Consider the following 26,690-nt stretch of genomic DNA (forward strand, 5'->3'; position numbering starts at 1 on the left):
TTCTTCTATCGCCACCCAGTCATCACTCACTAACCTCTCTGAGTGCACATTCTTCGAGCGCCACCCAGTCATAAATCACCATCCTCTCTGAGTACACCTCCTTCCTACGACTCGCAGTTCTCACTCACTATCCTCTCTTGAGTGCACATTCTTCTAGCGCCACCCAGTCATCACTCACTAACCTCTGAGTGCACATTCTTCCTACGACTCACAGTCCTCACTCACCATCATCTCTTGAGTGCACCTTCTTCCGAAGCCACCCAGTCAGCACTCCCCATCCTCATCACTCACCATCCTCTGAGTGCACTTTCTTCCAACGCCACCCAGTCATAACTCACTAACCTCTCTGAGTGCACATTCTTCTAGCGCCACCCGGTCATCACTCACTTACCTCTCTGAGTGCACATTCTTCTTATGACTCGCAGTCCTCACTCACCATTCTCTCTGGAGTGCACCTTCTTCTTGCGCCACCCAGTCAGCACTCGCCATCCTCTGAGTGCATTTTCTCCCTCCGTTGCCTCGCAGTGCTCCCTTGCCATCATCACTCTGGCTGAACCCCTGAATTTCGGCAAGGCTTGACCTCACAGGACAGGTGTTCAATTACCAGAGTAGGCGCAGGGTGATGCACTGAGCTGCTTCCCGTCTAGGAGCCCTCTCCATGTCCATACCATTATGCCAGATTGACAACCCCCTTACTGAAAGCTGCACGTGTGTAAGTAATTCTAAATATTCTTAGAAAACAGCCACACGTTTTTGGATGAATAGTTAGAAATGAAAGTTTCAGAGAGCGGCTCCCCGTCACGCCGCTGACCCTGTTGTCCTTGTAGTTTGTTGACCCGGAAGTGGCAAGATTGGAGCCAGAATCCCGCCCTCCTGTGTACCAGACATGTGTCCTCTATACCAGAAATCTGCCTTCCTGACCTGGGTCGGGAAGTAGCTTCAGCCAGTGCTCGCTGCTGTTATGTGGAGAGTAACCTTTTGGGTACGGGTCTCTATGTCTAGTAATGTAATGCTAGTAATATCGCCATGCTTGGAAACAGCAACGTCCATGGAGGAAACGCTAGAAAGATCTTTCATCTCAAATGGGGCACAGCCGTTTTGCGACGATTCCACTCTGTAAAATGTGTTATTGTGTACAGTATAGGTCGTTGCTGGGGTTTGCGTTCGTTGAGCACAGTTCTTTATCACGGAGGCGGCAATTTCTTCGCACTGTAATTAGCCTCTAGCCCTCCGCCTTTTCGGTTTTTAGGTCTGGCCTGGGCCAGCGTGTGAGAAAGTGCCATCTTTCTTGCAGGTTATGCCCCCACGTTTTGCTGAATTGCTGATGTACTTTGACTGAGTGTGCCCTGGGCTCCTGCCAATCAGGTGCCCAGGGCCTGTGTTCCTTCCCTAAAACTGTATTGAAGCCTAAATCTAATTGGCATCTCTGGCCACATGTTAGCCCCTGGTAAATTGTACCCTAGGTACCCAGGGCCCTGTGACCAGAGAAGACCCCTAAGGGCTGCAGCACTTATTGTGCCACCCTTAAAGGTCTTGTACCCTGACACACACACACTGCCTTTGCAGGCTGAGTGTCTTGGTGAAGAACAAAACAGAGTCGACATGGCACACAACCATGTGTGCCATGCCCACAAACACACTGCCCTGGCATACCTCAGTCACCCCTCTAGCTGGGTGCACTATGCCAGTGGTGAGGGTACAGGTGCATGAGCCCTGTACCCCTACAGTACCCAAGTCCATTCCTGGGCACTGTAAGTGCAGTGCTGCCATGAAGAGTATATGGTCCTGGGAGGTCGTCATCACAAACTCCACAGCACCATAATGGCTGCACTGAAGACTGAGAAGTTTGGTATCAAACTTCTCAGCACATTAAACCCACACTGATGCCAGTGTGGGATTTAATGTAAATAGCACGACAGAGGGCATCTTTGAGATGCCACCTGAACCTAACCAACAACCAGCGTCCTGACTGAGAGGCTGCCTAGGCTGCCACCCAGCAGACATGTTGCTAGACCTCTGGGTAGAGAGCCATCCACTCTCGTGGGCCTGCAACAATGCACATCCTGGGCGAGGTGCTAGGTCTCCTCCCCCAGGAGGGGCAGGGGAAGCTTCAAAGGCATGCCACCTTTGTGAGCTTCCCCAGGCCACTTGCTGTACTCAGCACAACTCCGAGCTCTCGCCATCTTGAGGATGGGGAGCCCTACCCAATCAGGACTAGGCTCCTGCCCCCACTGGAGAGTGGCAGGCTAGGGGGTTTACCCACCCCAGGGAAGGGACCCATTGGTCCCTGACCTCTACCTACCTGTAACGCCCCTAAATTTAGTATTTAGTGGCACCCTGAACCTTCCTTCCTCAGATCCCGATTTTGAAACAAGAAGAAAGAAGACCTGCCATGCAGCTGCTTATAAGAGGACAACACCAACTGACTTGGCCCCAGCCCTACAGGCCTGTCGACCCTCAAACCTGCTCCTGCTAAATCCCGGCGTCTCCTGTGGTCAGCAACCTCAAAAACCCCGGAGGACCTCACTGCCTTGCTCATCTAAAGACTGGGACTCCCACAAGCAGTGGTTCTGCTCAAACAGCAACAACCCCTGGTGCCAGCCAGGAACCGCGAATCCAGCACACTCTGCACCCGCCGAGCCCGGCCTGTGCCCGAGTGAACAAAGACCACGAGGACGTCCCCCCGGTGACTGTGACCCAGAATCCAGCACTCAAGGACCCTCCTCGACGCTCCTGACGACGCCTGCAACCTCACAACCAGGGACCCCTCCAACCGCGACCAGCAGAGGGTAAGATTTCCCGACGCCAAAAGACACCCCTGCACCCGGCGCCCTGCAGCCCCCTGTGCCCAACCGCTGGGTGCCTACCTAACCTACAGCTTCCCAACTTACCTCTCGAATTGGTGGTCGCACCTGAAGAATCTCCGTCCCCGAGCTTGCAGCCTTTGTTCGTTTTGCAGCTTCTCCATTGAAATACATTGAGCGCCGGACGGCTCAAAAGCACCCTGCACCCAGCCGCCAGAGTGCCCCTGAGAGTGCAACATCTATCCTATCTTACTTCCCCACTTGCCCTGTGTAAGTGACCAGAAGCCCAGCTCCCACAGCCGCGTGGCCGGCCTTCTAGCAGCCACCAACCAAAGGCCCCCTGCCCGCCATAGGCTAACATTGGGCCTAACTCTCTCTGCACCGGCTGCCCCTGTGCCGCTGAGGGTGTAACAACTGTACCTACCTGACCCTGGGAGACCCCTGAGTCTATGCCCAGAACCTTAACTCTGCCAGTCGAGTACTTCCCTGAAAGCCGATAACCTACATTTTCTCCATAGGGTAACATTGACTGGTTTCACTTGGAAATTCTTCAAAAAGTGTCGACTTTTGAAACTTTAAAATATTCACTAAAAATCAGCCGAGCAACGAAAACGAAATTACTCACCTGTTATCAGGAGAGAGCCCAGTGCTGGATCTTGGTGCCCAGCATTGACCCTGAAAGGTAATTACAACTGTACTTACCGATAACTTGATTTTCCTCCATAGGATAACATTGCCTGGTTTTTGCCAGAAATTCTTCTAAGTGTCGATTTTCGAAACATACAAATATCCCTTAAAAATCGCCTGTGTAACAAAAAAGATTACTTTCAACTGTTTACAGGAAATGCACCAGGGCTGAATCCAGGATCCAGCCCTGAGTAAGAAAATCATACGCAAAGTAATTGAAATTGCATTTACTTAAAAACTCCCATTGAGCTCAATGTTATAATTGTGTTTGAATTGTGTTGCCTATTGCAACAACTGTAACTATTGCATTTAAAAGTCTATTACTTATTGAAAGTACTCAACTAGAGCATTTCATTCTGAGAAAGTATGTTGATACCTACTTGTGGTTCTAAAATAAAACAACCATATATTTTTATATACAAACCAATTGGCCTAGAGTTCAGTTCTTGAGTGTGTGAGACCATTTGCTGACTGAGTGTGTACAACAAGTGCTTTACACTGTCCTCTGATACTGCCTTACTGCTCGACCAAGCTACCACTTTAGAGAGTAAGGTTATATCTAACTTTAGCCTCTGCCAAACCTCTGGGGACTCCTGGTTCACCCCCACCCTCAAGGACTCCAAAAAAGAATGCTGCACCCTCGAGAAGACCTGGCGCCTCAACCAGACCGACGAGAACATGTCTGCTCTCAAGAACGCCACCCGCAAACACCACCAACTCCTCCGCGCCGCACGAAAATCAGCCTTCCAGAACAGACTAGACAACAACGCCCACAACAGCAAGGAACTATTTGGCATCGTCATAGAGCTCTCCAACCCCGACGCCGAAAACAACTCCATCTCCCCCTCACAGGACCTCTGCGACTCCCTCGCAGCTTTCTTCCACCACAAGATCACCGACATCTACAACAGCTTCACCACAACCAACACGAACCCACCACCGGAACCCGTCAGCGACAGCACCACCATCGACACCTGGAACCCAACCACCACCGAGGAAACCACCCGCATCATGAACTCCATCCACTCAGGATCACCATCCGACCCCTGCCCGCACCACATTTTCAACAAAGCCGACAACATCATCGCACCCCACCTCCGAGACGTCATCAACACATCTTTCACCACCGCCACCTTCCCAGAGAACTGGAAACACGCCGAACTCAACGCCCTCCTAAAGAAACCAACAGCAGACCCCACCGAACTCAAAAACTTCCGGCCCATCTCGCTCCTACCGTTCTCCGCCAAAGTGATTGAGAAAATCGTCAACGCTCAACTCACCACCGCCCTGGAAGCCAACGACTCACTCGACCCCTCACATTTCGGCTTCAGAGCTAACCACAGCACCGAGACCGCCCTCATCGCAGCCACGGACGACATCAGATCTCTGACAGACAAAGGAAAGACCGTGGCCCTCATACTCCTGGACCTCTCCGCAGCCTTCGACACGGTCTGTCACCGTACCCTGATACGTCGCCTCAGCAACACCGGCATCAGAGGCAAGGCCTTGGATTGGATCATCTCCTTCCTCTCCGGAAGAACTCAGAGAGTCCGTCTCCCCCCCTTCAGATCCACAGCTACGGAGATCATCTGCGGCGTCCCCCAAGGATCCTCCCTCAGCCCCACCCTCTTCAACATCTACATGACCCCCCTGGCGAACATCGCACGAAAACACGGACTCAACCTCATATCCTACGCCGACGACACCCAGCTCATCCTATCCCTCACCAACAACCCCACCACAGCAAGAACCAGACTACACGAAGGCATGAAGGAAGTGGCGAACTGGATGACAGACAGCCGGCTCAAACTAAACTCCGAGAAGACTTAGGTCCTCATCCTCGGCTCTACACCCACCGCCTGGGACGACTCCTGGTGGCCCCCCGCCCTAGGCAGCACTCCCCAAACCACCGACCACGCACGCAACCTCGGCTTCATCCTGGACTCATCCCTCTCCATGACCAGACAGGTCAACTCGGTGACCTCTGCATGCTTCAACACCCTCCGCATGCTCCGCAAGATCTTCCGCTGGATCCCCACTGACACCAGGAAGACCATCACCCACGCCCTCGTCACCAGCCGCTTGGACTACGGAAACACTCTGTACGCCGGCATCACCACCAAACTGCAGAGAAAACTTCAACGAATCCAGAACGCGGCCGCACGACTCATCCTGAATATACCTCGCCACCACCACATCTCCGGACACCTGATGAAACTCCACTGGCTTCCAGTCAACAAGAGGATCACCTTCAGACTCCTCACCCACGCACACAAAGCCCTGCACAATCTCGGACCAAAACTCATCAACAACCGAGTCTCCTTCTACACTCCTCCTCGCACCCTACGCTCAACCGGACAAGCCCTGGCTGTCGTACCTCGCATCCGCAAAACCACCGCCGGAGGCAAGTCCATCTCCTACCTAGCAGCGAAGACCTGGAACTCTCTTCCCAGCCACCTTCGCGCCACACAGGACCACCTCTCCTTCAGAAGGCAGCTCAAGACCTGGCTCTTCGAGCACTGACCCCCCCCCCCCCCCCAGCGCCTTGAGACCCTCACGGGTGAGTAGCGCGCTTTATAAATGCAAATGATTGATTGATTGGACTCTGTACACCCTGTACCTTACCTTGGTACAGGATATACAGAGCCACTTTCTTACACAGCGCGCATGCACTGCTCTGCTAGGCTTCTAGTAAGGGCTTCCATGTAGCACATCTTTTCCTCATGTTTTTTTCCTGGGCACGCATTTGATTGGCCATTTGCGTAAGGCTTCCACTAAAGGAAGCACGCAAGTGGCCAAAGGCTCAGGTATGTCCCACCTTCTCTTGAAATGTCCCCTCCCATGGCCTAGGGGTCTCGGGAGCGAGCAGGGGCATACAGGCTGCCAGCTGGCTGCCAGATGCATTCCTGGTGTCTCAGGTTACACGTTCGGCGCCGTGCCGTGCTTTTGCTTGTTTTCCTCAAGTGTACTTTCTGCTCGATGCCCTCTTGGTTTCCCAGGCACGTTTTACTGATGAAAGGACCTTTCCCGGGATCGTAGACATCTCCAATGTCCGACTCGATTGTGGCACTATCCCAATAACTTTTTACCACGAGGATGCAGCCCTCTGCCCGAGTACTCGGATACTTCCTTTATGGCCGCCAATGACTATGCAGGGGATCCCTGATCGCATCCTGTGCCTGCAGCTTCTAGGCGCTGATTGCTCACCCCTTCTTGTTAATTTAGCGCGCATGCTTTTGGAAAATTCTTAGAAGCACACAGAGGGGCTTGTGTTACCAGAATTGGACAGATGCCGCGGATGGTTTGTGTGTGCGCCATAGGACATATCTCGTACCTCTGGCTAAAAGTTCCATGTTTGAAACTACATTCTCTCTCCAGATAATCCTTTCCACCGCATCTCTGAGAGAGAATCTCCGTGGGAGAGGTGGTGTCTGGCCCCGCGTGACACACTTTCTGACCATAAATGTCCTTTTCCTGACCGTGCATATCCCTCTGTCTGACCCTGCATGTACCTCTTCATGACACCTCATGCCCTGCCCCTCTTCCAGCACCCACCGGTCCTTCTGCATGGCCGACATAACCTCTTCGGACATTGTATGCCCTCCTCCCTGACCCCTCGGGCCCTGGTTCCTGATCACCCGTCCCATGACCCGCTCTGTTTGACCCGGTTCGCCCTTCTTCCTGAGGCCACGTGATCCTCTTTCTGCCCACGCTTGTCTTCTTTTACCACCTGTTACTTAACTGGTCTATGTGCTGCTCTCAAGGCCCTGGGGTCTGCCGTGTGTCTCCCCCATCCCATGTAAAAGGGATGGGTGTTCCCTGCACGAAGAGGGGTGAAGGGATGGCTAGGCCTCAGTCTAGCGTGTGCTGCACCCAGGCAGCCACGTGGTAACAGCTGACAAGCCGCCATGCCCTAAACAGGCATTTACAGGCTGCAGGAAGTTCACGCCGATTTGATATGTGCTATAGGGTTGCATTTTTGACAATATTCGTATTTCCAGGAACAGGTGGTATCGAGTCCATGTTGTTTGTAGTGAGACTTCATGGATGTAATGCATGTTATTGTTGCTTGGAACTTGTATAGTCCAGATAACATTCACTTAAAGTTTTTTGCAAATATGTCAAACCCACCAGAGATGCTCTTAAAGCCCTCGAGTAGCTCGACCGTTCCAGGTTCTTTTGTCACATTCTGATAAATATAGACCTCATTTTAGAATTGAAGCAGCAGGACTGCATATCCCAGAGTGCAAAGTGAAAACCTGGAGTGAATGAGCAACTTAGCCCAGAATTGGAAATGTGAGTGCTGCAACCTATAGAAGAACCAAAGAGGGCACACTTTTCTGCTACCCCTTGTGCCAGAAGGCCACTGTTCCATATTTTGTTGTCACAATGTAGCCTCTTATTAACATCCACTTTAGGGAGACCAACACAATATGGAAATCTCTTCAAGTTCAAGGAAGCTTGCGTTATAAAAAAGCATTGGCATCGCCAATAGGTCTCACCTTTGGGACCTTATAAGTGTTTAGCCATGCAACAGTTGATATTGTTGCACCAAGGATATTGTGCTGCATAGCTAAATACTTATAAGGTCCCAAAGGCGAGACCTATTGGCTATGCCAATGCTTGTTAATTGCGAAATGGAGTAACTCTTTTAAACTATTTGTCCAGTCAAACAAATATTTCCCGCTGTGAACATCCAAAAGATATAGCTCATGCATTTCAGTGGAAATTTAAGTTTGAGTAGTGTTTCACTGCTAGAAGATCCTCATTGCAATTAAATGAGTCTACCTTGCCAAGCTGACCAGTTTTTTTTCAAAGTACGTTTATTGTGATCAATAAGTGTGATAATCGGTAATACACATATATATATATATATATATATTATTTCTTCATTCAAGAATTTTTCAAAACGTGCTTTGAACCTTCACGAGACATGAGAGCAACGGACTCTGATCTAAACACTTGCACCACATTCCAAACAAGGCACCCAGAACCTTCCTGCATATATGACTGCAAAAAATGTGCTAAAATAGTAAATAACAAGCAAAGCCAACAGGTCTCGCCTTTTATGTAACACAGCACAGAGCTATTGGCTTTGCTAATGTGTGTGTCCTTCGTGTAAAGTAAATCGGGAAAAAATGTCAAGACTACTGCCGGTGCCTGCGGATTCATATTTATGTGCATTTGTGAACTGAAGATTGGGGAGAGAGAGCAAGCAAAGCAACCACTCCCATGGACTGCAAAAGGAAATTCAAAAATAACCCCCCCAAGTCAGCAGTGACCGGCTTCAACTCAACCAACCAGAAACAAGAAGGTAAAAGGTAATGAAGCTATGCTCCAGGGTCTTGACAAACACAAGGAAATGGAGGAAAGCTATTCAGTAAGGAGCAGGGAAGTGAGATACACAAGAAAGTCATGCAACCATAAACAAGGGAGTGATCTAAAGCCTACTTCATATTTTCTACTGTAGAGAATAGGTCTTAAACAGCAACCATCTTAAGCTGTCAGTAGGCAAAACGTTAGCACTGTCTTGTCACTACAAAACTGGGTTCGAGGTGTCTGCTTAAACTGCTCGGCTCCTTACTTCTTAGCACCAGAGCGGAATATTTCTGATTATTCGCATGCTTTACAATTAGTTAATTTACACATTTATTCATTCATGCCCAGTAGAAGTGGTCTGGATGATCACGTGATTTCGTAATTGGGTAAATCTCAAAAGCTTCAAACAAAATTGTGATTAAAGCAAAGATTGATTGTTACAATAAAATGATGTGTCTATGTGGAATTGCATTTATTTATTCACCTCATTCATATAGTGCTAAAAGCCTCCAAGTTAGAATATCAGAGAATTGACTTAGGCTGGATAGTGCATGGTTAGTCCCAGGTCCCTAAATAATATGATGGGTCCGTTGCAGATGCTGTCGTAGTCCTGCAGTGCTCTACATTTCAGAAATCGATCCAGCACGTGTGGGGCACCATTTTGAAATACTGATGCTATCCATCCTTACGAGAAAGGGTCAATATAGTGCTGATCCGTGGTCCATTCGCTGGTTGAGAAGTTCTGTTGTTGACATCGGGGATGGGTGACGACCATTCCACAGTGTACCTTGATGGATTAGCTGCCAGGTTTAAGTCACTTGAATCCTGTTTGGATTATAGAATTAGCTTGACTAGATCTAGGGTTTCTCATCACCAGCACAGATATACAGGAACGGGTCGCCCTCACAAATACAACCAAAGCCACCAGTAGCAATTAGTTGGCCATCTAGCCAGAACCACAGCGACTCCACGGCTTACACAACGAAGAAGGAAATACAATCAACCAAGTTTAGTAGATCAACCGTGCTCGTCAGAACAACCAAATGCATAGAGCCGAGGCTAATATCTATAAACGCTGGCTTTTTCCATAGACACTCCTAATCGAAGGTTGGAAAAGTTAAAGGTGTGCATTAAAACGAACACTAAACCACCGCGTTAAAGGGCCTGTCTAAGTTATAAAGGAACTATAGACGTAACTGCTAGCACTTCAGACTCCGCCTGGGCCGCTGTTTTAATGATTTTATAAATCCAGACATTTTAGGTGGAATCCGCATGATGGCTATGTATTTTAGAATTGTATTTTTTATCCTTTTTTCCTTCTTTTATTCTCCTCTTTCTTTTTCTTTACGTACAAAAATGCAGCAGATTGTAACAATGTTAATTAATTGAACAATAAAGAGTCACATTGTCTACAGGAACTACTATAACATACCAGGACACACACATCAAAAGATCTGTGCCAAGTACCTTGGTTCTCCTGTAGCATGAAGAAACATTGCAGTCACACTGAAACATCTGCTTTAAATATCTACATTTTGGCATTTTTAGGTATGTTCTTGGCCATGATGCAATGAAGAGAATGGCAACCTCAGATGTACTGATTTCAGGGATGAAGGGCCTGGGAGTGGAGATTGCTAAAAACGTCATCCTGGCTGGGGTCAAGTCTGTCACCATCCATGATGAAGGCAATGCACAGTGGAGTGATCTGTCCTCCCAGGTACAGTAGAGGAAGCGAGATGGGTAAGATGGGCGTGGTGTGTTGTGTGCACTGGCTACAGGGTGGCGATGGAGTAGAACTATGTGGAAAAAAGTACGTGGTTTCTTTCTTGACTTACGGCTGTCGTAATTCGCAAGAAACATGCAGGTTCAATAATCTCCCTCAATTTCTTTTCAAATCCTCAGATTCCATACCTCTCACTTTCACCCAAATGCACACAATCGCCTTCACCCCTCTATAGGGCTCTGGGATTCAGCAATTCCTTTATAAATACCTTGAAAGATAAACTCACTGGATCCCACCACAAGTATCACAAATTAAGCATTCCTGGTGCTCTTGTCTTTTTCAAGCCAAACCATTCACATGAAGCACCTCACTCACAATAAGGACACAACTCATGAACCCCTAAGCTCTTTCCCCCTGTCCCACAAACTCCAATCTCTGGACTATACCAATCACCGTGCAGTATCCCTTCACTTCACATTGGACAAGCGATTCACATGGGACAACTAAACGCAGCCACTGTAGTTTAGAAACACCTTAGTTAAGTTCCCATCCTTCTTCAAGATGCACCCAGAAGTTAAGAGGCACATAAGGATAAAATATTTTAAATAAACAATGCCCAATCAAAAGTCAAAAGCATACTGTGATCTCCTCACTCTGTTAGACTCCCAACTCAAACATCATAGTGTAAAAACAGCCTACTACCTACACCGTGTAGCCCAGGCCAAACGTTAAAGTACATTTTGTTTATAAACCATTTTATTGGGTTTATACAAAAAATGCATTCCAGTAGCAGCCAGCAAGTTAGACAATTCACATGCATTATACACTTCCACAGTGGATGCTCAAGTTCCCAAGCTGCAATCCTAAACCATAGAAATCCCACCATTTCCCCCAAATCTTGACATGTTTTTGAAGGCATCCCCTAGATCTGTAAATTGTTTCGTCTTGTTAGATGCACCAATCCAGGCCCCAACGGCCCTCAGCGAGTGCAGGGGGGTGGGAGGTAGGAAAGACCCACCACCTCAGTGCGATGTCTCTCTTCATCAACAGGGTGGCCATGCCCACCATGGTGCATGTGTCCCATGTACTGCAGCAAAGTGTCATTCCACTACTGAAGTGATTTGCAGGGCCTATAAAAGCACCACTCCTGCACAGTGACGTCTGTTCCTTTCTTTCTGCGCCTCTGGGGGTAGATACGGATCTTCTTTTGTCACTTAGAGACTATATTTTTTCAGAAATTCTTCTCTCAAATTGTCAACAGTTTTCAAGGATGTCACCCCCTAAGATGACAGGTTTCAAGCCCTGTAAGGCCGGCGCCAACCGATGTCTTTGACAGATCCCCACCCGGTTTGCCTGTGTTGCCTTGGGTTGAGCCAGGACTCCAAGACCTGTGGAGACTGCACATCAACGAACCTGAAGGCCCTCAGGGAACACAAGGTGAAACTCTACATCCCCAATCATAAGAAGATGCAGCGTCCAGACCGCTCCAAGTCGAAACCTTGTTCCCACTCCTGTTCCCAGAGTCGACAGACCCGCTCTCAAGGCTGGTTTTCTTTGCTCTCCAAATCTTCAGGTAAGCACAAAACACATAAGAAGTGGGACGAGTTCTGCTCCTTCGCACCATTCCCACTCCCCTGATGAATCGTGTGGGCGGTGCAAACGGTCGTATTCCTGCTACAAAAGCCAGCTGATTTCAGAGCAGATTCCGCAGCTGGTTCTGGTACAACCAGAGTTCCAGGGGCCTTCAGCCACGCTGTGCCAAATCATAGAGTTTCGCTCATCTGTGCTCCAGCTCTTTGGATCTCTTCTGACTCCCTCTGGCGTGCCTTTGCCCGCACAGGGCCGAGAGGCCTACTCCCTAGATTACCGCCCACTGGTTTGCGCTAGCTGGACCCTCTGAGCCACCTCTTCCCTTGTCTCCAGTACTGATGCAGCCGCCATCAGCACCTACACCCAACCTGGGTACATTTCCACCGATTTCGCTGCTTGAAAGGTGGCCCGGAGTATTCAACACCAACTTGACGCGGTCTGAATTCGACTGACGTCCCAATCAAATACGAACGAAGTTTCTACACCTGCCTTACCACCAGGTAGGCAGCACTCTTTGCATTCTCTTCTGGTTATCGACTCTGACAACAATCCTGACCAAGGTGTTGGGTTCTCCCAGCCCAATACCAGTGACAATTTGTACGAGGTCTTTTAAGAGGCTAGTGGGCTGGACATCTCCCCAGAGTCAGCCCTCTCATCTCCTGGCCATGGAAGAATCTGCGTCTTTTGCCATGGTTAAGCGTAGGGCGACCTCCATCTCCTCACTATGGAGGTGAAAACCAACAACATGGCAGAGGTCCTGCAGCCTGGCCAGACTGCTTCTGAGCCTCTCCTACCTTTTAATGAGGCCTTGACTGATACCCTACTAGGGGCCTTGTGCTAAGGCTTGTTCCAAATCTTTGGGTAAACAGCAAATTGCCTGACACCTTCACCCTTCTCCAGGCGACCCAGCCATCTTGTCGTAGCACCCTTCTCCTGAGAGCCTTGTGTTGCAGGCCTCCACGAGCTGGACCAACCCCAACTCTTTTCTTACCTCTCCCCCTAATGCGGAATCCAAGTGATGAGAGATATTCAGTAACTACCTCTTGTCATCTGCCAGTTTAGCCCTATGATCCATTAATGCTTCCTGCTTGCTAGGCCACTAAACTCATGTCCTCTAAGACTAGATGGCGCAAATCCTCCCAGGTGTTCCTGAAGATCTTCACCCTTTTCTGTCCCAGGGTGTTCAAGATAGGTGTGATGCGGCCATGTTTACAATTCCTTGTGGCTTGGACACCACCAACTTCATCAGACTGGCTAAAGGCATCTCTCTGGCCATTCGTTGCCATGCGTGGCTACGTTCTAATGGGTTCTCTGGCAATGTCCAGTCCTCCCTGATGGACATGCTGTTTGATAGGACTCACCTGTTGAGGGACAATGCTGATTCTGTCCTTAAATGCCTCAAGAAGAGTAGGGCTACTGCTTGCATCCTGGGCCTTTTTACCCAGCATCGCCAGCAGCACTTTCAGCATTTTTTTCGTGGCTTCAAATGAGGCATTCCTTACCGCCAGTCTCTCCCTCCCCAGCAGGGACCCCAGCAGTTTCACGGGAGAGGCCATGGGTGGTGCTCACTGCCCCTGCGGCCAATGTCCGTGCACTGCTCAGTCCACCACCCCACCAGTCAAGCTTCTTTAGTGTACTCTTACAAGGTCACAGCCACCCGTTGGGAGGCAAAATCTACCAATTCTATCCGGGTTCCCAGGAGATCATATCAGACAGGTGGAAACCTCAATTTTTCAGAAATGGTTATGCCCTACCCTTCGTTTCTTCCCTGCCTCACCTCCCACCATTACCCGGAACACAGTGATCCGTCATGAGTGTTCCTTGGCACACTCGCCTTAAGACCACCTACGTCCGAGGAATTATCCGTTCCGCCAGTAGAACTCCCTCACGGCGCACAGCTACTCTGGCTACCTTTACCCCGCTCGTCCACATTGACATTTTATATGTTCGTGACCTTAACATTATAGTCAACCGATCGAATACTGAATCATTACGTGCCGGATGTTCGTATTTACCGCACATCTGATTCCTTAGAACGACTGAAGTTCACCTGAATGTTTTAAGCCCAGCCGGGTTGGAATTCTCACCGGCTGAGCGACGACCAAGACATTAATCTTCTACATTCAGCCCTGAGGAAATCGCGGAACTATTTTCCATTGCGACGAAACACGTGTCGGCTGGTTTTCTTCTGGTCATTGGTTCCAAAAGAAAAATTAAAAGACTGAACATTTCTCAACACATCCGAAGATATTTCTCTAATTTGTTGGCTATTGTACTGTAGTTTGTGTTTATACTCACATACTGCTTAACTTACTATTATGTGATCCTAGGTCATTGATTTTTGTTGCACTGTGAGGGTCTCACCCACACTTAATTGGGGGGTTATAGGGCTTATCCCCTCGCCTAGTTGCACCATACTGATTTTGTATACCTTCAGACATTTTTATCTATTAAGCAGAGCGCCTAGTAATTTCCCTGACCACTAAAAACCCTTCTTTAGAGTGTTTCACCTCCCACCATCACCCCAGCGACTTACTGAGGACCATCTATCCTTTTTGCGGCAAGAGGTGCATATCATTTTGGCCAAAGTGGCTGTTGGGAGAGTGCTGATGCCAGAAGTAGGATGAGGTTGTTACTCCTGCTACTTTCTGGTGCCCAAGAAGAACCAAGGTCTTCGGCCTATTTTAGACCAGCGTCCTCAATGCCTTCCTCCGGAAAAAGAAAGTAAAAATGGTCAGATTGGCCCAGGTCTTGTCTGCCCTCGACCCTGGAGACTGGATGGTTGTGTTGGACCTGCAGAACACATCCTGCAGGCCCATTGGCGTTACTTGTGGTTCGTAGTAGGACAAGATAATTTTCCGTTTGTTTCTGGCAGCACACCTTCAGAGGTCAGGGGTGTCAGTCTTCCCTTACCTCAAAAGCGGGCTTGCCTCAAGCAGTCGTCCGCCACCTCCAGACTACAGCAAACTTCCGGACACATTTGGGGTTTACTATGAACATGCCAAAGTCACACCTGACTCCGGGAGCCAACCATGTGCCTGGAGGCCTTGCACCTCTGGAAATGGATGTACCGCGAGGGTATTTTCCTAGTGGTGAACGACCTGTAGGATCATTGAATGCCAGGGCAGATGAGTTCAGCCATCAGCACCTAGTGGATCACAAGTGGCAGTTACATCCGGAGGGGGCGCAAGGTCTCTTCCGAAAATGAGGAGAACTTCCATTTGATCTGTTCGCCACTGTGTAAAACGGGCAATGTCAGGGCTTCTGTGCATCAGCGTTTCTAAGGCCTCTCTTGCATGGTGACGTGTTCCGCCTCAAGTGGAACTCGGGAGCCCTGTATGTCTTTAAGCCAATACCACTCCCTCCCAGAGTTCTCAAGATGATCAGGACCGACTGGTCCCAAGTCATCCTAGTAGCCCCAGAATGGACACAGAGAGTATGGTATCCAGAACTTCTGGGCTTGATCACCTGTCCTCCGATCAGTCTGCCCCTCTAGGAGGATCTGCTGTCACAGCAACAGGGCAAGGTTCTACATCCAGCTTTTGTAATCTCCACCTTCATGCTTGGAGATCGAGCTGCAATAGCTGAACTCCTTCGACCTTCCTCCAGAGTTGGTAGATGTCATCTTGACAGCCAGGCATCTCTCGACAAAAACGGTATATGCCTGTTGTTGGGACAAATTTGTGGCTTGGTGCAGTACTCAGTAGATAGACCTCTTCCAGGCACATTTATTTGACATTTTATTTGTTTTGTCTTTTGCCCGGAAAGGCTTTGGCACTGGACACAGTTAAAGGGTACCGTATCAGACCTCATCGTTTAGGTCTACAGTTTTTGTGCACCTTTTGAGAGGTTTACACCATCTTTCCTCCGTCTCCTTTTGTCATGCCACGGTGCGACCTAAACTTGGTCCTTGTGTTCCTTATTAGCAGTCCCTATGAGTTGCTTCACTGCTGTTCCTTGCGGATATTTCACCCTCAAGACAGTGTTCCACAACACCATAACATGGGTACGGCATGTGAGTGAGCATTGGTCTCTCTGTGTCAATCTGCTGTACACCATCAGAAGAGAACACTCTCCCTCTGGACCTTGCTCTGCATTATGATCGCATTGGTTAAAAAGCATCCTTCTCAAGGACTGCGTGCTCTTTCAACCAGGGCCACAGCTGTTCCCTCTACATTGGCATGTGGAGTCCCTCTCCTGGACATTTGCCAGAATGCTACGTGGGTGTCCCTTCATATATTCACCAAGCACTATTGTCTAGACAGTCAGGTTTGCCAATAGGGGCATTTTGCTCACTCAGTCCTGCAGTACTGACTGGTTCGGGTCCATCCACAGACCCACCTCCAATATATGTACTGCTTTTGTATCTATTCAAAAGGTGAGGAGTCTGCGGATAGAAATTTCTATCAGAAAATCAAGTTACTTATCTTCGGTAATGCTATTTTTGTTAGAGACTCTAAGAAGATGCCTCACCGACCTAACTATCTTCCCTGTTCCATGAATTGGGCTCTATCCATTAATAGGATTCCAAGTTTAGGAATCTACACACTAGTCACACCAATTTGCTATTGGGAGCTCTGCTTCTGGGGGTGTGGAAGTTCTCAAAAGCTACTGACACAGTCCACTGGAATGGTGTGTATATAGGCTCAGAAATAGAAATCACAAAAGGAGAAACCCTATATTGTAAGATAGGGACGGGGTAAAGTACTTTGAAAGTAAAACAAGTCCCTGACCAGAAGATAATACTCATCTCTTTAGAAAACTCTGTCCTGAAGAAGGTGGTTGATCTTATCGCACCGGAACGCCGCACCGACTTTTTGTATTTTTTTTGTTTTTAATCAAAGATTTTCTGTCGTTTTCTTTTTTTTAATCAAAACATCTGTACAGAAAGAATGGATTGTTTCTGAATGTGTTTTTAAATGTATATTGATTTTAACCACAACAATGAATAAAAACTGATTTTGTATATGATATGAACAAAAAATGTGGTCTGATATCTGAAACATTTTATACATAGGTGTTTGTAATAAGGATTCATATGTGAATAGTGTTTTGAACTAGTAACTTACTGTAGTAAAAGTACTTGATTGATGTAACCCCCTAGTATCACTAAACAGCACATTATTCCAACAACAATGAGTATTATCTTCTGGTCAGGAACTTGTTTTACTTTCTAGGTGTATATAGGCTCCGCACATCATTTCTGGGGGGGAACAGTTATGTTATGTTAAAATTTCTTATAAAGCGCTCGTACACCGATTAGTTTCTTGGCGCTGAACTTATGAATTTGGCTGGGACCTCATGTATTTAGCTGTCAACAAGTCTAGTTATAAGCTTGGGTAAATAGCCAAGTCTTAAGAAGTCTACAGAATCTGACGAATTCAGTGCAAGTTCTAATATCTAACGGGAGAGTGTTCCAGAAGCTGGGGGGCCAATATTGCAAACCTGCAGCCACCTATTTGTTTCCGTTTATAGGAAGGAATGGTTAAGAGGTTCTTGTGGGCAGAGCGTAAAATCCGTGCAGGTAGGTATTTCTGGACAAGTCTGGATATAAATTTTGGGCTAGCACCATGCAAGGCTTTAAAAATAGGGCAACCTACTTTAAATGCACATCTTTGCGGGATGGGAAGCCAGTGTAGCTCTTTCATAGTGGGAGAGATGAGTTCCCATCTGGGTTGTTGGGACATCAACCTTGCTGCCTGGTTCTGAACCATCTGCAGTCTTTTAGTGAGATACAGCGGAATGCCAAAGTATAGAGAATTGGCATAATCCAGGTGACATATCACCATGGCTAGGACCACCTGGATTAAGGCTTCCCGAATGAGTAATCTCCTAATCTTCCTTATCTTCCTCAGCTGAAAGCAACAAGTGGATGTCACTGCTCCTATCTGAGATTTCATAGTGAGGTCACTATTGATGATCACTCCCATACGTTTAGCTGAGGAAGAAGGGTTAGGTGGGGAGCCTAGTTCACTTGGCCAGAATTGTGTGTTCCAGGGGACCACCTATCGGAATCACTTCTGTTTTATCTGGGTTCAGTTTTAACTGTGTCAATGCAGAGCCGCAAGGCCCCACCTACTGGCACACAGGTACTGCTGAAAAGTTTCGGAATCCAGTCTGCCACCTGGGGATTATTAAAAAGGTGAAGAATCTGCAGCTAGATAGTCTCTACGAGAAAGCGCATTACCATTGGTAACTAACTTGTTCAAATGTGTTAAAAAACAAACTACACTCCATTCTCGATTTCTCAGAGATCTGCAGAGCACACACTGACATGCCGGTCTGGTGCCCTGCAATAACTATGATGTAATATGCGATGCAGCCAGTTTGTCATCCATGTTCTCATTTTTTGATGCGATCTATAACATCATTCACTACTAAGGGTTATAGTGGTGTTGCTCACCATAAATACCGATTTTCTGTGTTTTTAAGTTTTGTATCTTGACCCTAACGTTCTTTCAACTGATACATTTTATGGAATTTGTTTGAAATTTGTAACATTGACTTTATGTCAATTCATAGGCCGTGGGTATTTTGGATCTGTAGTAATGTTGGAATTATATGACCAATCTGCCTGAATGCAGATAATAGCTTTGTTCTTTAAGCTAAGTTTCTTTATCTCAAATGTTGTTCATATTGGTCAGGATGGGGTGTGCAAAATTATTCAGAATTAACATTTTCCATTTAAAGTCCAATAGTAAATTCTGCTCTCTGTTGCAGCAAAAACTGTTATCTGGAATTACTCCACGCAGTTAAGGTACCATCCAGGTTTCACAGGGTTAATTCAATTTCATAATATGTGTTTTAGGTCATATTTCTTGATCTGTTTAATAAATCTGCATGACCACTGACTGGTAATTAGTAGGTCCAACTAAGATTCAGTGTTTCAAATTTGCTGTACCTTGGTCAAGGCAGCCAAAGTTGTTGAGGTTGATCCAGCTAGCATCTCCCATTACAAGTCTCATGGGATGTCTTTCCATTTATTACAACAAAAACTGTGGACCACACTTGCACTTAACTGAACGGTAGAACCACGCTTAGGATAGGTTTTTTGTGAAGTTTTTTTGGTGTGGCGTGCAAGCCCAAGAAGCGTTTATGAACACTTTCACAAGTGCTTTTGTAAGGTGGGCCACTTTCTGGAAGGTCACACGCAAAGGATTCTGGGGCACAGAGACTGGACGAAGGGCCAGGTCGAAGTCCACATCGTCTAGTGAGAGACTGACTAGCCATGCACAGACGGATTTAGGGTTAGAGGTCTGGGTTCATGGCGTGGCCACGTCTTTTTGAAGACTGTACGCAGAAGGTTGTGGGTGCGTTTTCACTAGGGACGGGAACCATGTCCTATGTGAAGAGCCTTATGGACAAGGCCAAATGCCCTGTGCAATGGTTTTGAGGCAAAAAGACAGGGCTCAGGCAATGACCAAATCCCTTTGTATGCATCCAGTGCCAGCTGTACCCAACCAAAGTGATGTCCGCACCTTATTGTCTGTTGCTCTGCTTTCTTTTTGCATTGCTGTGTAGTTCTACTTGACAAAGAATGATATTGGGAAGAATCGAGCTGAGGCATCTGTGGAGTCTCTGGCGGAGCTCAACAGTTACGTTCCTGTCACATCCTACACTGGGGAGCTGTCGGGCCAGTTCCTGTCTCGTTTCCAGGTATGAAAAGCATGCCTACTGGTCTGGTGCTAATTCCAAACTCAAATTGTGCAACCTTATGTTTATGTAATGAAAAATAAGGGGAGATAAAGATGAGAGGGCATTAATATGATTTTTGTGGATTGTGCAACAAAAGAGTGAGATGGAGAGTGACAAGGAAGCAAAGGAAAGCAACACATCATATTCATATGTCCCTAAATGGAGAGGGGGAGTGTAGCTTGGAGGAAAGGAAAGACCCTACAGCAGAGGTCTTCAAACTTTTGGATGCCGAGACCCCCCTGTCAACATTTTGAGGCGTAAGGACCCCCTCCTGACAAAAATGTCTAAACCTGTTGACTAAATTGCGTGGGATGAAAATGTAAATGAGGTTATGTGATGCCGCGTATTTTGGGATAGCATTGCTTCATTATTTTGATATTTGTTACACACAGTAACGCTGAGGAAAGATTTCACCCAATCAGTACCCATTTATAACCAAAATACAGCAATTATCATCAGAAAGATTTCAAGTCAACCTTTGTGAAGGGCCTTCCACTCTGCAGCAATACGTGCTGCCACATTAGAAGCTCACCTGGCCCTGACCGGAAGAAGCAGGGGTCCCTTAAAATCCTGGCGGTTTTGTGTAGAGTTAAGCCGTTTACCCATGCAGCTTTCCTCTCACCCCCTCCCTTCCATCCCTCTCTCCTCTCCTAACCCCGGATCCCTCTCTCACTTTGCAGGTCATTTTCTTTCACCCCTTTTTACAACTTCTGAACTCTCCCCATTCAACCTCTCACTTCACCTTTAATCACCTCTTGCCATTCTGTCCTTTCACTGCCCTCATCTCTAACAGTCTCTCACATTTATCTCATGGTCTCTCTGGCCCTGTCACCTCCCGTGCCCCTCAGCACTTCTCATTCACCTCGTCTCTTCATTCAAATTTTTGTCTATTTGTATCGAACACCTCTCCAGTCCCCCCATTCCTCTTTCACATCTCCCCTTTGTTCTAACAGAAGCCCTCACCTTTGGATCACACTCACTTCTTGCGTGTCCACACTTCTCTTCGGCAATTCACATTTCTCCTCATCCCTGACCTCTTCAATCAAATTCTCTCACTCCCTTGCTGTCCTCTCTCATTTTGGGTGCGGATGCAAGTTCAGAATGGGATGAATGAATGTATGATTACTGATGGGCTTGTTTGAGTGAGTTGCATATTGAGTAGTGAGGGGGACAGGTGAGTGAAGTGTCACATGAGTGCAGGATGAGTAGTGTACTCGTGTGACTGCAGGTTGAGGTATAGTGTGAGCAGGACAAGTGCATTTTGAGTGCAGAGTGATCACTGTGAGTGCAAGGTGAGAGGGTGAATGGTGCAAGTGCATGGTGATCAGTGTGAGTGCATTGTGATCACTGTGAGTGCAAGGTGAGCGTGACAATAAAGGGCGAGAATGAGGAATGAGTTGTCTGAATGCAGGGTGCATTCCCAGACCCATGAAGTAACTCAGCATGTTATTGACGGGGCGTAGACTTTAAGATCTAAGTTAAACAATTGCGGCATTAATCGGGGATCGAGGGTGAAGGAAATAAATAATGTGCTGATCCTGCAACAAACTTCCAGTCCTATGGTTAGGGTTACCAGCAGATTATTTTGATGGCCCAGTCGGTACAAAAAAAAGCAGTCACCTAAAGCGGTATTTTCAGCGCTTATCTGTGCATACTTCCCTGGGCCGGCTTTAGTGCTGGTGGTGCCCTGTGCGACAATGTTTGTTGGTGCCCCCCCAATAACCACCCCACCACGGATTCTCTCACTAGCACCCTTTAACAGTGACCAAGTCTCCATAACCCCACACTCTCAGATGCATTGAATTAGTTATATAGTGCCACTCATACCAGTGTAGGGTGTCCGAGCACTTTGCATCACACACACATTACACAGAGACAATCAATCATAAGTGTGTAAATCAGTGTATAGGAAATGTTACATAAGCCAAAGGACTAAAAGTATAGGAGTCACATGTCATCCATACTGGTAGGCAGCATAGTTCAAGAGTGCTTGGTGTGGAGAAGCACAAACTCAGAGTCGAAAAAGAAACAGCATAGTTGGGAGTTTCCTTTAATTATAAGAATTGATTTCTAGCCAAATTAACCCTTTTTGCAACATTAATCAATGGTCTAATAATGTACTCTTTGTAGTGTGCATGCTGTTCTAGGATGAAAGTTAATAGCTCACTATCCTATATTAGGACTTTAAGTTATAAATTGCAAGTAACAAAAGGATGTCTCTTTTGAAAGCAGTAACCTGCTGATCTCTTCACATCATACGCACTCTGTAATCTACTTGGTACACGTTCTTTGCAGCAGGCATATTAACCCTCTGCACTAACTTCACCTAAGTCAAAACCTCAACTATACAAAATTCTGATCTCTCTCCAGGAAGATAATTAATCACGAGTTATCTTGACATTTATGTGAGGCCTGGCAATTGCCGGGGAAAGAAACGCTGCAGCAGGTGCTTCAAAAGCACAATAAACTTTCACACACGGCGCCCCCAGAAAGCCAACTTTGTATTCCTTTCCATGAAATGCATTCTCACACTACGGCAGTGAATGTAAAATCCAAATGTAAGGAATAGGCACAGTGGGGACCCAGGGGGTACTGGAACCAGCAAAAAAACCTAAGCCTCTGTAACCAGTTTACAAAGGCATGTTAAAATGCAAATGGTCTTTAAAGACCTGTGAAAAAACACGGGGGTGCCGGAGATAGGAATCCAGACACTGCCCAGCTGAGCCCCCAGCAGCTCAAGTTTCACTGCAGCAGCCAGGCTGAGACACAGGACGGGGAAGTGTGGGGGGGGGGCTGAAGCCCTTGGGCCTGGGCAGAAGTGTGACTGGGAAGGCGCGCCCCCCTTTGCATCACTCCACGGCCCCCCTGGGGGTCGCGCCCCACAGTTTGAAGACCCCTGCCCTACAGTTTGTGTATTGGTGCAAGTGGTTGGGAAAATGGACAGGGAAACCTGATGGCTTTGCAATGGAGAGGCTAGTCTAGAGAACCCAGCCGAAGCAAGTCGTGATGTCAGTGTGACAAAGAGAGAGAGACTAAAAGCTGCACTGAAAGATATTTGTCTGAAAGAAAAAAAGAGAGAAAGGTTTTATGAAAAGAAAATGTTGGCATCTGTGAAAAAGGTAAGGAGTAATCAAGACAGGTGATTGAGAGAGGCGGAGTCTGGCTGCCCAAAGCGATGGCCACCTCTGCGTACCTGTGGGGATGAAGGGTCGCTTTCCTCACACTTGCAGTTTCCTGCTGGGCACGATCTAGTGTTCCTGGAGTGTGCTGTTCATGCACTCCACCCAGGGCCGGACTGGCCGTAGCGGGCACCGGGCAATCCCCCGGTGCGCCGCACGGGTCGGGCCGGTTTTGGGCCCCTGGGGGCCGTTTTTGTTACAGGGCCGTTTTTGCAGCCTGATCGGACCTGTAACAAAATCGTCCGAAAACCGGCCCTGACAAAGACCTCGGGGGCACCCCCAAGCCCGGGTGGGCCAGCCGAGCACTTTGCCAGGGCCAGTTTTGTTTCCCAGTCCGGCCCTGACTCCACCCCCCCACCACATGCATCATCGGTCAGGCGATCCTGCTAATTAAAGGGGATGGGCCCACGTGCCCTGTGCCAGTTACCAGTAATCATACTACTGTGTCTGCGTCCTTTATTTTCAAGTATGTGGGTCTAGATAGAACCCCCTACTTTACAATATTGATGGTACACCAGGTTACCCCCTTGTGAGGAGGGGAGATTGAGGCATCGGTGGCTCACATAGCCGCCACCTCCTCTCGGGCCCTGTTGCAGCCTAGCGGGTGGCATGGGCACCAGTTCGTTGACCGCAGCATAGGCCTTGGCAGAGGTCAGACTTACAACGCCTGGGGACTAAACCCGCCTTGCTACCCCTCATAGTGAGGCCCTAGCTCTGGCTGTCCAGAGACGTCCATCAACAGCGGAACACCCAGCCACCCTGTTACCTGACGGCACTGCAGGACTGTAAACTGGAAGTGGTCGCGCCTAACACCTACACGTCCAGGCCGCCTCACTACAGGCCCGGAGCTGCCCTACACCATACAGCCAACATTTTAGAAGAGGAAAGTGGGAGATTTAAAAATAATAATGGTAGAATGTATTTCTTCCTTTGACTACTGATGCAGAGGCAATTTCTGGTAGGAGTAAGCCAATAAAAGCCATTTTTGCCTTTAAAATCAGGAGTCTTCCACCTGCATCTGGTCTATTGGCATGTATGCTACACTTCTGGTGTCTGTGCTCTCACACTGCCCCCTCACTGGCGAGCCCACATGAGACCTTTCTCTCTCCACTTTCACACCTGTATCACCGGGCCTGGCTACGGCCTGCTGCAAGGTGAAACCCTCCACCTAGTACGGGGCAAGTATGGCTACCATGTTTTAAGTTTGATCATGTGTGACATTTTCATGTTTTTGGTGTGCTTATGTGTGCCATTTCAGTTCCATGAGTGTCACTTTGAGTGACACTTCTTTACATGTAGAACAAGCAGTTATGCCCATGAAATTAGATAAACATTAGAAAGAACTCCTATTTGGGCAACGTAATGGTCTACAACTGGCCAAAGATATACAGAATCCAAAGTGACCTTAGCTAGACATGTGGAAGTGGAAAATGTATTGGTCACAGCTGTGAAGTGAGTTCATTGCTTTCTTTTCACACCCTCCCCTTCCACAAACACTCATTTTATATTTATCTTTTTTTGTAAAAATCAGTTCTTTTCTTGATCTCGGATGGATAAAAGGCAGAGTAGGGCCTGCCAGGATTGTAGCTTGAAAAATTGTGAGTATGAACAACTCTTGACAGCAAGGGCTTAAACAACTGAGCTACCTTTTAACAAATGAATAGCATGTCAATCAATTTTTCAAATAAAATATCTTCACAAAGCAGACTCAAGTAGCCAGCCACAGAGCAACTCTTGAAAAAGACCGCAATAGATTGAGTAGCAGCGCCTGAAGAAGAAAAGTGATGTAACAATCCTGCAAATAGAACACATTTTTAAAGCTAAGGCAAGATCATTCTTACTAGTTGATGCCACGTAATCCCATGTTTGATCAGTTGTAGAGATCCCACAGGTAATGTGTTGCATTTGACAACACTAGAGGCTGCTCAGGCTGTACATGACTTGTTCTGCAGCAGTGCTTCATTTGAACCGGTGGTTTCCGGTGCTCAGCACCGGCACGTAATCATCAACACCGGTGCTTGAGCACCAGTTAAGGACATTAATGTTTGGTAGGCACAGAGCTATTCAGTGATTCACCCAGAATCACAGGATGTTGAGCAGACTCCGAGACTCGAACCTGATTCCCCAGCTCTGAGGTCGGCAGCTCTGGCCATTATGCCCCATCCTCTCCCCACTTGTAGGGTTTCATGGTTAGTAGTTCGTTCTGTGTTAGACAGCATGGACAGGATAAATCGAAGTAGCCTCCTGACGAGTTTTTTTTTTACAACTTAACCACTGTGCGCAGGGAAAATATAAAAAAAGAAAACGTACCTGACTTGACGACCTCCATACCTCTTCTTTACTGGAACCGATTGCTGGCACTCCCTTGCCCAATCCTGATGCTGATCACATGCAGCATGTGAGCAGCGCCAGGATTGGTTGGAGCGGCTTCACTCGGCGCTCCACAGCACTCTGGAGGCCTGCACTATCTCTAAACCCAGCTGTTTTAAGACAAGTGCACATGTGTGGCTGGCCGTCGCAAGACGGCTGGCTAAAAAGATGTGCACTTTCAGCAGTACATTAGCCAGCCCTCCCTCCTGTCCTGCTGCAGTCCCTCAGCAGCGGCCCCATCACCGTCCGTCCTGACGCTCGGCACGTAACGGGGGAAGAAAAAAAATGGTAATAAATTACCATCTTATATTTCATCTCTACGTTTTTTTGGGGGGGGCGGGGATTTTAAGTGGGGTGATGCTCCTCCGCTCCAATGGAGGAGCCGGCCCTGCAGGACACTTCTTTGAGGAAAACATAGTTGGTCCTGCCTTCTGCAGCACCTTTTGTTTGCCTCGAGGGGTACTCCTCTTTGGCTTACTTTAGTGAGACAGGCGTTCAACGCGCCCACCACCTGCCAGCGACATGAACTATTACAACAGCCCCTCCTTCCCTTATGTGTTTTGGAACACACTGCATGCTCTCGGGCACATAACTACTCAAAGGAAAACAAGGGTGGTTATTGTGCCCTAACGGTTGCCTGAAGAATTAAGCATTTCTATAGAGATAGCAGGCATTTTGTATTTCATTGCATTCCACTAAACAGTTCCCTTACAGCCGCCTGACGTTTTCTCTCTGCCATCACCAAGTTGCGCTCTATTAGGAACACCTGAAGGTTTGCATGGTCAAGCGGTCCATTTTCTCTCAGGCCAATAAATCTCAATCATGTTCCACACATAACCAAAGCAGAGGAAGCGCTGAGAAACCATTGTTCTACCAACAGGCACGGTACAAAAGGGGGTGGTGATGGACGGAGCATCAGAACCAATCGAACACTCACACCCAGTCAACAGATCTGGGTTTAATCCATCACCGTTCTTTAGCCCACTCTGCCACCCCAGTTCAGACATGGCCATATGCAAATCAGTCTGACCCTGTGCCTCATGGGAACAGTCCAGCCCGAACTGCCAAGCCATGCCTTCCCTGGACCGGAAACAAGCTTCCTAGGACTGGTTTCTGGCATTTCAGCCGTCTTCAGCCAGGCTTGCTTGAATCCAGTGGCAAAGTGAGCAAGGGACTCACGTCTGAGCATACCCTGCCAACTTATGCCGAACAAAGCGGTACAAAAGGGGGTGGTGATGGGCGGAGCATCAGAACCAATCAAACACTCACACCCAGTCAACAGATCTGGGTTTGATCCATCACCGTTCTTTAGCCCACTCTGCC

General features: G+C 47.8%; 1 protein-coding gene across 2 annotated transcripts in view; it reads left to right on the forward strand.

The window, feature by feature from the left end:
• LOC146797862 (ubiquitin-like modifier-activating enzyme 1) overlaps positions 1–26,690 on the forward strand; it is a 1,073,449-nt gene that overhangs the window by 81,758 nt on the left and 965,001 nt on the right. For both annotated transcript variants that reach the window (XM_085625059.1, XM_085625060.1), the window contains exons 3-4: positions 10,359–10,527; positions 19,645–19,779. In XM_085625059.1, the coding sequence (XP_085481185.1) occupies positions 10,359–10,527; positions 19,645–19,779 (304 nt within the window). The remainder of the gene's footprint in view (positions 1–10,358; positions 10,528–19,644; positions 19,780–26,690) is intronic.

The sequence above is a fragment of the Triturus cristatus genome, chromosome 9 (assembly GCF_964204655.1).
Source record: "Triturus cristatus chromosome 9, aTriCri1.1, whole genome shotgun sequence".
Taxonomy (NCBI): Eukaryota; Metazoa; Chordata; class Amphibia; order Caudata; family Salamandridae; genus Triturus; species Triturus cristatus.